At 35.6% G+C, this 13,247-nt stretch overlaps 1 protein-coding gene across 10 annotated transcripts in view; it reads right to left on the bottom strand.

Annotated features, from left to right (window-relative positions):
* The window catches only part of celf4 (CUGBP, Elav-like family member 4), a 195,527-nt gene extending 188,124 nt beyond the window's left edge, over positions 1–7,403 (bottom strand). For all 10 annotated transcript variants that reach the window (XM_056446136.1, XM_056446137.1, XM_056446140.1 and 7 more), the window contains exon 1: positions 6,803–7,403. In XM_056446136.1, the coding sequence (XP_056302111.1) occupies positions 6,803–7,067 (265 nt within the window). In that variant the 5' untranslated portion in view covers positions 7,068–7,403. The remainder of the gene's footprint in view (positions 1–6,802) is intronic.
* Positions 7,404–13,247: the final 5,844 nt, after the last annotated feature.

Here is a 13,247-nt window from a genome sequence, read left to right as displayed (position 1 = left end):
CATTGTATGGATATCATTCTAAATATATTCTTTTGAATTCTATTGAAAGAAATTGTCATGCAGTTTTGGAACAAGTATTTTCATTTTGTGTTTGGATGTGATCTCAACAGCTTAGTCAAACTGATGTCTCGTTAAAATCTAAACAATCATCCAAAGCAAGCAGAAACCATGGCTGTTTCTCAATCCCAAGCACGCAAAGTTTGGACTTGCGTTCTTTAAAGTTCAGACTTGAAAGAACGAAATTAGGTAAACAAAGACAAACATTGTACAACATGGTAACGTTAGCATAATTAAATTATAAAACATAAAATAACACTGCCAAAATATTACACCTGAGAACAAATAATAGATATAAATGACCAAAAACTGTCCAATAGAAATACACAAGATGAATTAAATATGTTTATAAACTTAATGTTTATATAACTACAATGAACAGATGCAATCCAGCGCTGGATTCGAGATTGACTGGCCGATTAAAGCGGCTTTCGGCGGGGGAGGTGATGATGAAGCTACCGCTGACAGGCTGGGGGTCAGAGTCCACATAAGCTAAGGCACATAGAGCTATCTTTGTGAATAAACTGCCGATTCAAGTTTAAAACAATTATATGCTCACCTAAAAAAACTCTTAAATCTTTATTTTGTGACACAGCAAAGGAGTATTTGTAAAATTGTGCAGGTTTTCTCCTCCGCCATTAGCTTTCGCTGGTTGGGCTGCAATGCATTCTGCGATACCTGCGCTTTACAAGTTTGCACAAGTCACCTCTTGCTGCGTCCTCGACGAAAAGGGAGCAAGTACACATCCGGGAATTTTATCTGTACTTGGCAAGATGTGAATTTTGAATTGGAACAGTACTTCGGTGACGGTTGATGACGTAAGAATGCAAATACAGACAAGACCGCATATTGAGAAACAGCCCATGTTTTAGTGACATCAATAGCTGCATTGAAAAGCATGAGGTACTGTCATTCGCGTTATCCTAAGACCCCAGCAGAGAGCTGCAGACCTGCTCTCAGGACCTCATCTCAGCATGGAGTGCAATGGTAAATCTTGAACAATGTGTGTGGGAAGGTAAAGTGAGTGAATAAATGGATGACAAAACCCTGTGAATGGAAAGAGAAATCGCATGATTGGGAGAGGAGCGACGGCAGAGACATACAGGCTGGAGGAGGTGATAACGTGCGAATAGAGGAAGTGGGAGGAGGTGGAGATTGATGAGAAGCCAAGATGGAGAACTTCCTATAATGATGAAAAACAAGACAATGCGATCATGTTAATGATCAAGGAGGGCAGACAACTGTAGGAATATTTATGGCGCTCTAACAAATGGTAATTTGTTTGGGAGGCACTATCAGTGAAAGCGCTGCTACGCCGGGTTCAAAATAGTTGAGTCTGTTACAATAGATTTTGCGATTATGACACCTAAATATTAGTCAGGGCATGTACACACACAATACAGTGCTTGTCATCTTTAACAACATGCATTAAACTTGAACTACAACTTCAGGAAACAAATTAAGTGGGTTGTTTTGCACTGATTGTCTTGTCGTCTTAAGGAAATGTCACAGGAATATTGCTGCAACCCTTTCCTCTTGCTTAATGCCAACTGGCAGCATCGAAGACATTGTTTCCCTTTTTTTTTCATCATAATTGAAAACTATGTAAGAAGAGCTTCTTTGCTCTTATTGGTTAATGTCATTGATATGATGGAACCCATCATGGAGAAATCAAACACATTTAAACACAGGCCCGTAGCCAGGGGGAGATTCACAAAGATCTAGAATTTGTCCCATACATGAGCTCACTTATCCTATTTTGACTAGTATGCCATAATGAATTGTGAAAATAACCCATTGAAGATGGGATGGCTGTCGGATGACTTCAGATGGTCAGTTTTGGCCAATGCAAACAATTATTTTTGATTCTTTTTGAGTCTAATATCTGTGGTGCAACAATCTGACGTAAGTAGGGTCATCTTTCACTACTGACTGACTGTATTGTTATTAAATAGAGAAAACATTCACAAGTAACTTTTATTTTAAAAAATTACCAATAAAAAGGCATGAAGCACCCAAAACAACCCATATTAAAGTTCATTTTAATATTAATTAGGTTATTGTTGTTTTCTATTAATTTTGAAATTTACTTTTAAAAAATTATTATTTATTATTATTTTCTTATTATTCAACTGACCAAATTCTTAAAGTTGTGCTGGCTAGTTTGTTATTTGTGTAACAAATAACAATAGGCTACAGCTTTTCATTAAAACTTTAAACTATAAAAAAAATTTCTGATGATATATAATGTAATAAATGTGTATTATTGCTGCCGGACATCCATTGTTGTTTACAAATTACCATTACACCCTAAGTCAGCTATATCATGGCAAAGTAGGGCTGATATAGTGTTGTGTGAACCTGCCATTAAGGATAGCATTGTATTGTTTAGCTTGATAGCACGATGAGGAAGATCCTTTAACATAATTCAATCATTATTTTATATTTATGCAATACCGAAGTGTTTATATTAAATGTTTTACCTGTTCACATCATGATTTGTTTATTTCATGCGCTCTTGTAATCTTTAATCAAACACATTAACCTTCCTTCTCTCCTCCCAACAGCATCTCGTGTTTAATGACGTGTGCACCGCTGTGAGAGCGAGGTAATAATCCCTCCCCTCTAGCAACATGTCACTCTCACATGAGATCGCAATGATATGCAAACAATGAAACAACAATCCAATCAGCTTCAGATGAACTAAATCAAGTCCTGTCCTAAATGTCTTCAGCTATTTCACTTTAATATGTGTCAAAATAAAGTTTCATGCAGAACTTAAAAGCCCAAAATGACAATTTGCTCATAATTTACTGCCTGTCTAGACTTGCTGAAATCTTCCAAATTTTGAAATATTGTTATGCTTTTTTATTTTATTTTCCCCTCATCGATGTTAAACTGTTTTGACACAATCTACATTGTAAAAAGTAGGGATGTCCCAATCAGGTTTTTTGCCCTCAAGTCAGAGTCATTTGATTTTGAGTATCTACCGATACCGAAACCCGATCTGATACTTCTATAATACATAAAAAAGGATAAAGAAGAGCGAAGAAACAAATCCAGGATTTTGCTTATGTTTTATTTAATTCACCTTATGCTAACATTCATAAACTCTGTTAATAAACAGAGCACTTCTGTGAGGTAGCTTGTACAATCAAGTAATAAATAACATCAATTTTTCACTTTTGGACTTTAGAGCAACAGTAAATCTAAAAAAAAATCTAATATAACAACAAATAGCACCTCATTTTAAAACACCCAGCAGGCAATCTCAGGTTTACTTATCTCACAGTTTGATATGGCAATGTTGTCGTCATCAACTTTACACACATACACGTGGTTTACGCTTGAAGCTGCTTCCGTGTTCTACTTTGCCGGCATTTAACCAATAGAGTCTCTGCAACAAAGTGATGTCATGACGCATGCATTGCTGTTTCTGTGTGAAGTCAAGAAAGACGTGTAACTCTGTGCCACCGCATAACCATAGATGTGTTAAAAATAATGACAATATAAGTTAAAGTCAGAATTATTAGCCCCCCTTTGAATTTTTCAAATATTTCCTAAATTATGTTTAACAGAGCAAGGACATTTTCACAGTATGTCTGATAATATTTTTTCTTCAGGAGAAAGTCTTATTTGTTTTATTTCAGCAAGAATAAAAGCAGTTTTTAATTAAAAAAAAAAAACATTTTAAGGTCAAAATTATTAGCCCCCTTAAGTTATATTTTTTCCGATAGTCTACAGAACAAACCATCGTTATACAATAACTTGCCTAATTACCCTAACCTGCCTAGTTAACCTAATTAACCTAGTTAAGCCTTTAAATGTCACTTTAAGCTGTATAGAAGTGTCTTGAAAAATATCTAGTCAAATAATATTTACTGTCATCATGGCAAAGATAAAATAAATCAGTTATCAGAAATGAGTTATTAAAACTATTATGTTTAGAAATGTGTTGAAAAAAAAACTCTCTGTTAAACAGAAATTGGGGAAAAAGATAAACAGGGGGGCTAATAATTTAGGGGGTTTAATAATTCTGACTTCAACTGTATATAATATATATTTGAGTCCTGATCAGGAGGTAACATCCGATTCTGATCGAGTCTGAGACCGCATGATCATGCCCGATTTCTGATCAAGTGATCGGATCTGGACATAGAAATAAAGATGAATAATTTATTGTTGTTCCAACTTTCTTCTGTGGAACTCACAAAAAAGAACTTTTTGGATTCAAAATGACCTTCATTTTATCGAAGAACAGACTAATGTGCAACATTAGAAATAGTCAGAACAACAGGGGAGTGAATAAATGCTGAAAGAATTTTCATCTTAGGTGAACATTGCCTTTCAGTGTAAATATTAGTGAGTTTTAAGGGTACTACCCCAGTGACAAGCTGCTGCAAAGGTACTATTTTTTCCTGAAAGTGAAGGGAAAGGTCGTTTTTACAAAACAGCATATTAAGTTCTTGAAGCAATGAGAGCTCCAGAGAGGACAGGCCTCAGTGTACTGCAGGGTACGGAGAGAACGGCACTGCTGCCAAAGGGAAATGGATTTTGAGAGACACTGACGCCAGTCCTTATGTTGTGGAAAGAGAGAGAGTGAACGAGTACCTAAACCCAGTTGCAACAGGGAGCCAAGCCGGTCTGACGACCACACCAGTGAACACGGGCCCTGCAGTGGGGGGATGGGTACAAAAGAACCATATATTGAGAGGAGGAGACAGTTCCTAGAATCAGCCAGCACGACTCCCCATAGTTCACGAGCAACATGATTAACCACCGGACGGGGAGTACTCCAGCGGTGCTATTAATAAAAGATAACCTCCTACCCTCCCCAGACCCGCTACTCAAAGCCACATTTTTGCTAGGCACATACAGAGGACAGCTTTGTTTACTACAACGGAGGGACTTCATCCCTGGGGCTGAGGGTAAGCAGCTCTTCCCTCGACTCCCATAGATAAATTAGCCACTGATGTGACCCTAAAGCCAAACAATGTCCTCTGGGTTGGGGATCAATTAGACAAGCCTGTGGAATAATGACACCCCAGGGAAGATCCTCCAAAGGAGACCCTTTTTGGACCCCTGGCTGAGGGCTCCAGGAATTGATCTTTCCGAACACACCACAGGTACACAGTTTCAGCAGTAATTACCACACTGCAGGAGCGAGCGAGCGCACAAACAAGGCACAGTTGTGGACGGACCTAACCGGAGACGCGAGTTGCTGCGCATGACACCAACTGGCAAGGAGAAGATAAGCAGGAGGTAATTATAGTTCGCCTGCTAGAACTCGCCACACTGAAACGCTATTGTGTGGACTGTCATCATAAATTAATATTTTATTGTGAAGCAATAGCACAAGAACAATCATGGCTACACAACCCCAATTAAGAGGTTACTGGACAGAACCTTTCAGTACAGATCCTATCCCTGCTTATAATGCTCTCTTCTTCATTGCCTTGACGGCTGCCATTTACCTTCAGTTCCCTCACAGTCATACTCGGACAAAAGTCACAAGGTAAAAGGCTATTTGTATCAGGTGCCAAGCAAGAGAGGATTTTATGCTGTGTACACAATACCATCTTTACAATAAAACTAATTAGAGATAAAAATCACACATTGGTTTTGTTCTGTCATAGATGGGCATAATGTAATTATTGACATTGTCCATCCATTTCTATTTTCAAAGTTTAATTAAAATATATTTAGTATGATGAATTATCATGTCCAAAAATTGTAGATTTCAGGTGATTTTCTACCCTTGAACAACTAGTCAGCACAATGTAGGCAAAACTTGAGAGAGAGAGAGAGAGAGAGAGAGAGAGAGAGAGAGAGAGAGAGAGAGAGAGAGAGAGAGAGAGAGAGAGAGAGAGAGATTATACTTCGGAAGAAGCCTCAATGGAATTTTTTTTTGTTGATGGAATTATAAGCGAACTGAACCTCGAGTCAGCTTTTAAAGCAGTATACATGCTTTACACACTACACTTAACCCTAGGTTAAGGTCTTTTTCTACATGGCCAGCTTTAACCCTGAGTGAAACACACGTTTCACTCTTGCATTTTGGATAAGGGTCAGCATCACCTTTAACCCTACCCTATATAACGCTTGCGGAGATTTAGCAAACCAATACAACGCTACGTTGAGTTGTTTAACAACAGACACCAATCATACACTATCTCAGTGCTTATCTCATTAAATATTCATACGCTTTGTACAGTCGCTGAAACTTTCGCCCCGCGTTTAGTCTTACGGTTAAGATGTCGAACAGATACGGCGAGTGATGAATAGATATTATTTTTGCAGGACGCGTGCACATTATAGTACAAATATTCAAATGAAGACGTCAAGCGACGGTTTACAAACGCACAGCTTGGAATCTCACAACCTGACAGCACACAATTTGCAACTAACCAATGGAGTATGAAAACTGTGAAACACAGAATAAAACAGAAGTCAATCTCAAGTGTAAAATATCACCCCGCCCCCCATCCTCAAAATAGGATCGCGCAAAAAAGGATCGCTGTGTATCAAAATTCGCTTCCAAACCTCAATCAATACTCAACTTTCGTAGTAGACCACCTACACGAATGAATGAATAATCCCCTCGCGCATTACATATGTTAAACTCATACGCAAAATCAGCCTGTACATCCAAACATGTCGTTCAAAACATTCGATTTTTCTGATGGAAACGGAGGCAGAGCAAATCAAGACATTCTAATGACAGAGTGTCGCGAGCGAAACCAACCTTTGTGCATGCCAGTAAAGCGGTCTTTCAGCACGGTGAGCTCGTAGATCTTGCCAAATTCCTCGAAGAGCGGCCGGAGGTCCTTCTCGTCCAGATTGCGGGGTATCTGTCCGATGAACAGTTTGATGGCATCGTGGTCCTTCATGGGAATGGTGGCGCAGCTCGCGGGACTGTGAGTGTGGCTTATTCCGTTCACGAGCCCGTTCGTATTGGCCGCTCCTCCGTGCACCGCGGCGTCCACCTGTCCGTTCGTTAAAGTTGCCATGTTCGCCGCGAGGACTTTCAGCTTGCTACACCTTCTGGAGTGCTTCAGATGACGGGGGATGAGACGTCCTACTCTGGTTTTGGCAGATGCAAACACGTACCATTGAACACAAGTCAAATATCAAACGCGTTTGGTCGTCCAGGCGGAGGCGTGTTTCCTTGTACGTGTCCCCTTACTACTCAATTCATTCATTCATGTGATATAAACCAGAGAGAGAGAGAGACCGACAGCGTTCGCTTTACCTCCGTTCCCCTCGCCCCTGCTTCTAGCTACCCTTTTATTTTTTGCATTGAGAAGTCGGTATGGGTGTCCTCCCGGTTTAAACCGACAGGGCTGTCTCAAACGCGCTCTGTGCAGTGGGGAGGACGAGGAGAAAAAGCGGCTCCCTTTATGTCACTCGACGCGCTCTCTCCCCCTCTCATCCTAATACAGTAACATGGTATGTTCCGCCGAAGGAGAGGGACTATAAATAAAGAAAATATCACATTTACACGGCTCTTTGTACGCTGCCTTGTGAATGACGCACACTTGTATGTAGTGACATCCAATCTGTTTATTGCAAAGAAAAAAGAAGAAAAAAAAGAGAAAGTCGTGCATGCACTGGTTTCCAATGTACTCCGATGTATTATAGTTCCCCTATGCGCGTTTTATCTCTGGAGAGAATTAAAAGATTCGCTAAAATCGCTGTAAGAGCGGAACTAATGGACAGCGCCAGTGCTGAAACGCCAGGGAAGAGTGAGGGTACAAACAGCCGTATGCGCGCAACCTCGACGAGGTTCATCCATTCCGTTTTATTCAATTATTTATTCATCTACTACTTCGATTAAACTCAAAGATGTTTTATATTTCCCTGAATGAGAAGCAATGGTTCTCCTGCTGCCAGAAAGAGGGCTGTGAGCTCCTCCGCGCGGTGTGCACGAGCAGGGAGGAGACACGCTACTCTGAGCGCGTGTGTGTTCAGAAACGGGGTAATAACATACAAATCTGAATCTTATAGTTGGTTAACCCATTCGGAGCCAGTGTTCGTCATTTTCATTTGGCGTATTGGATGAATTTGGTTATTAGGGTGGTGCACTCTATCAGAATGCATTTTAGATTGGGCAATGCCACGTCAATCTGTGAGTGCTAGCCTACATTGTTCTTTTTTATTTGCAATAATTTGTATGACGATAAAGAACAAAACATTGCATATAACATTAGTGTCCTCAACAGGTAATATCAAGAACACTATTTTATGCACATACTTAATGTTCACTCTAAAAAAATGCTTAGTTGTTGTAAGCCAAAGTTGGGTCAAATATGGAGAAATCCAACTGTTAGGTTTAAAATATTATTGAAATTTCATAAAATAAATAAATTAATTAAATAATAAACCAACATTGAGTTTGTCTCTATTTGACCCAAAGGTGGATTATAACAACCCAGCATTTTTTTGAGTGTACAATTATATACCTGAATGGTGTATTTGAAAATAAAGTAAAACATTATGGGGTCAAATTTATTGTTACATTGTAATTCAGTGTAACAGATGTATTCGTGTAATTATATTAGTCCCTTTATTCATCATGGGTCGCCACAGCGTAATGAACCGCCAACTTATCCAGCATATGTTTTACACAGCGGATACTCTTCCAGTTGCAACCCAGTACTGAAACACCCATACACTCTCACATTCACACATATACACTACAGCCAATTTTGTTTATTCAATTCATCTATAGCGCATGTCTTTGGACTGTGAGGGAACACACACAGAAATGCCAATTAACCCAGCCGGGACTCGAATCAGTGACCTTCTTGCTGTGAAGCGATAGTGCTAACCACTGAGCTTCCATAATATGAACTTATTCAAAAATAATCAAACAATAGAGAAAGTCATCATACTATATTTAAAATAACTCTTGATGGCAATGGGTTAACCATGGTGGATTGAAAGATAGTATATTAAATGTATACGTTACAATTTTACAATTACAATTGATTAGTATTTTGAAGCTGCACTGTCACCCTTAAGTAAAGTCTTTTAACGTGTCATCTATGCTTACATTTTTAAATATGCCTGACCCGATTTGTTTTGGTATATAAACTGATATAAACCTAATTTAACTTTAGTGCCATTATCTTTTTCAGTGTGCAAATTATACATTGACCATCAGCTGGGTCAGCTGTTTGTCAACTGTTAGTTTGTGTAATATATGCTTCAGTCATTTATGTATTTATTTTTAATTACATCAGTTTATTAATAAAACTTATTAAAGTTTTCAGCATTTGAGGGATACTTAGTGTATTCTGACCTACAGTATTCTGATTAGCTATTTCAGATTTTACTGTAGGTTAAACTACAAACTATGCATCTAATTTGATTTGCAGCCTAAATATAGATACAAACACTTATTTTACGAGAAAATCCTGTGAACACGATGTCTATTGGTGCTCTATATCTGCCGGCTTTCAGACCTTTTTCTTTACTAGACTGATTGGCACAATTATGCATTAAAAAAGGTTTGAACCATTATAGAGCGTGTCAAACGTGTATTTATATCATCTATTATTTTAATTATTAACATTATTATTTAAATACAGTTCAGAGTGAAATATTTCTTAGTAATAAAGAACTGCCCCCCCCCCCCCCCCATACACCTTGTTTTGACCTCCTTCAGAAGGGTTCAAGCGTTAATTAGAGAGGGTCAATACCTTCCAAAGCCCCTTATAATTCGCACCCTGGTCTTTTATTTGTTTGCTCATAAATAAAGAGGACACATTCTGATACTCTTTAAGAATGTTGAGTTGTTGTAACTGGGTCAAATATGCACAAACCCAACTGTTGACATGATTTAAATTTGATTGAAAAAATGTAACCCAATGGTTTTGTTCATATTTGACCCAACACTATACTTCAAAGTGAATATGCAAAAATAAAGCAATATTCCACCTTTTAAAACAGAATAAAGCTATAGACATTTCTTTGTGTCATTTAATGCTTAAAAACCCTTCATCTATAGATGTTGCAACACAATCAATGCAAAGCAAGAGCTATTAAAACCTTCCCATATTTTTTTGGATAGATTATCATTTAGAGCAAAATAAAAGCACATTCATATTTTAATGTCCCAGAAACATAATTCCAGAACCACGGGTCAATTGCTGACACTGCAAATCTAAAGTACTCAGAGATTATTTATAATCACATCTTTTCACTTAGACCTTACTTTCATTTGGTCTTTGGATTTCATCTGATGAAAATGTTGTTTGCTTCAACAATAAAACCAAATTTCACTCTTCTCACTCCAAAAAAAAAAATCAAGAGTGTCTCTTCGATTTAATAACAAAAACTATTAATGAGTCTACAGAGATCTGCTCCTGTAGTTTCTAATCAGAAAAACCACAACCATATAAAAAAATCTCATATCATAATATAAGTCATCTCATACCCTGATAACGATATATATCATGATACAGTACCATTTCAGAAAATAATACTTTATAAATACCACATGGAAAGTGCTATTTGTTTTTTTTTTTTTACATTTTAAAATATATACACTTGAATATGTATTCATTATTATCATATTTTGCACTTTATACAGAACTTCAGGGCAAATGTTTAAGTAGGAACGGAAATATAAAACACTTCTAAAAATTGATTACAGGCCTTTCGTATTTTTTGTTAAAGAATTTTTATGTATGATATTTCTGTTTGAAAATAAATAAATCAAATCAAATCAAATCCCCATAACGATGTGTGATATTGCGCTCATATCTATTATGAAAAAAATATTACAGAATCAGAAAGAGCTGTTTTTATTGTTCATAAATAATAAAAAAAAAGGTAACAGGTTGCAAACAATTTAAACAAAGAAATTAAATTTATGTTGAACTTAATTTATTTGTTTAAATTCAGCTCATATAAATCGTTTGCAACCACTTACTTGACAAAAAAAATTCAATAATTTTTTTTTCAGTTTACTCTCTTAGAATGCTGGGTTGTTGCAACATTGGTGACAATTACAGACAAACCCAAATAAATAATATTGAAATAATATTACATTGTAAAATTTTTTTTTTGTTGCTTGTTCAAACTACTTATTTAAAATGAGCTGAAACAACACAATTCTTGAGATTTTGTTGGGACAGCTTAATTGTTTTATGTTCAATCCACTTAAATTTGTAAAAACTATAAAGTTAACCTAATTTGTTTATGTTGTCCCTACACAAATCAATTGTGTGTTTTACAGTGCATAAAACATGTATTCATTTAATGATGATTTTAAATACTTATTGAGGGCAAAAGTGTTGCATGCAAAACTGTTGCAAACAATTTATTTGTGTTGAATTTAAACAAACAAATTAAATTTAATAATGTTTAACTTAATTTGTTTGTTTAAATTCAGCCCAAATAAATTGTTTACAACCACTTAACTTAAAGTAAATCCAAGGAATTATCTTTGAATAATTTTTTTCAGTGTGGGTAAAACATGGTGAACTGATATGCCCTCAATTTTTTTTGGGCTTGTTTAATTTACACATTTAAAATAAGCTGAAACAACACAATTCTTGAGATTTTGCTTGGATAACTCAATTTGTTTATGTTCAATCCCTATATATTTATTAAATCTGTTAAGTTAACTTAATCGACTTGTGTTGGGACAACATGAATGAATTGTTTGGAACCCTGCATTTTTTACAGTACATCTAAAGAATATGATTTAATACTCATCGGTTTGATTAATTACAATTAATTCATATTTTGTGGCTGCAATATCATTCTTTAATACGCTGAAATAAATGATTCCTGCAAAACTGTTGCTTATGCTTGTTGAATTACAACAAACAAATGTATTTTAGTAACGTTCAACTTAATTTGTTTGTTTAAATTCAGCCCAAATAAATAGCTTACAACCACTTAACATACAAAATATGTATTTAGTAAATCAATTTTTAAAAAAATCATTTAGGAATCATTTTTGAATAATTTTTTTTCAGTGTAGAGTCTTTTAATATGTCATCAATTCATACTTGTTTTAAATACGTCTGACAATATTCCTTTTTTGGCATATAAACTGATATAAACCTAATGACACTACAGACTTTTATTTTGCTCATAAATAAAACCAGACACATTCTGCTCTACAAGCTCTAAAAATGCTGGGTTGTTGTAAAAACAAGTCAAATATGGACAAATCCAACCATTGGGTTAAAAAGTGTCATTTAAATTTAATTGAAAAAATGAAACCAACATTGGGTTTGTTCATATTTGAGATTTTACTGTTGGATTAAAAAGTGCTAATTAAATTTAATCAAAAAAAAAAAAAAAAAAAAAAAAAATTATTGTCAGGTCTGTTTATGCATATGAGGAATTCAATTTATTGACAAGATTCCACAGTGCAAAAGAATGAAAAAACACAAATAATAGAGGAATAAAACAAATAAATAATATAAAATATTGTATGTATAGCTGTTATGTGCAAATTGAAACAACAAACGTGTGTCGTTAAATAAATAAGTGTTTGTGTATATAAATAGTGTTTATTCCATACTATAAGCAATGTATCTTGTGATACAACATGAAATGACATGAGACTGAACGAGACTTTTTGTTTTGTCCATATTAGAGCTGGGCGATTTGGCCTAACATCAAAATCTCAATTAACTGAACATTCTGAACTCGATTATGATTAATGAAGGATTATTTTTATTATTTATTTTATTTTTTTGCCCTCACAGCTCACTGACAAGTTTTGTACAGTAAACATGCTCGCATATTATATGAGAGATTTTTCAATGAAGGTAAGGAATTGAAATAATTGATAAAAACACACATCTACTATCCATGATTATTTATTCAACATCAACACTGAACAACTAAAACACACATTGCCTAAAAACTAACAGCAACTTCTTATAAAAAAAGTGAAAATGAATAACTTTAATATAACAAAATAAAGTCAATATTCAATATTTTTCATATTAAAAATAGAAAATAAGCAGCATCTCTTCTAAATAAAATAACTCTGGTATACCCTGTACATAATATTTTAAACAGTGTATTTTTTGCATCTTCTGTAAACAAACATGTTTAATGTAAATAATCATTTTAATCTAATGGAAAATATGCCGATAATGTGAAAATGTGATATTTGAGATAATGTGATAATTGAGAAAATATGTCTCAAGGCATCT

The sequence above is a fragment of the Danio aesculapii genome, chromosome 21 (assembly GCF_903798145.1).
Source record: "Danio aesculapii chromosome 21, fDanAes4.1, whole genome shotgun sequence".
Lineage (NCBI taxonomy): Eukaryota > Metazoa > Chordata > Actinopteri > Cypriniformes > Danionidae > Danio > Danio aesculapii.
The sequence above is the reverse complement of the archived record's forward strand: the minus strand, read 5'-3'. Positions and strand labels throughout refer to the sequence as shown.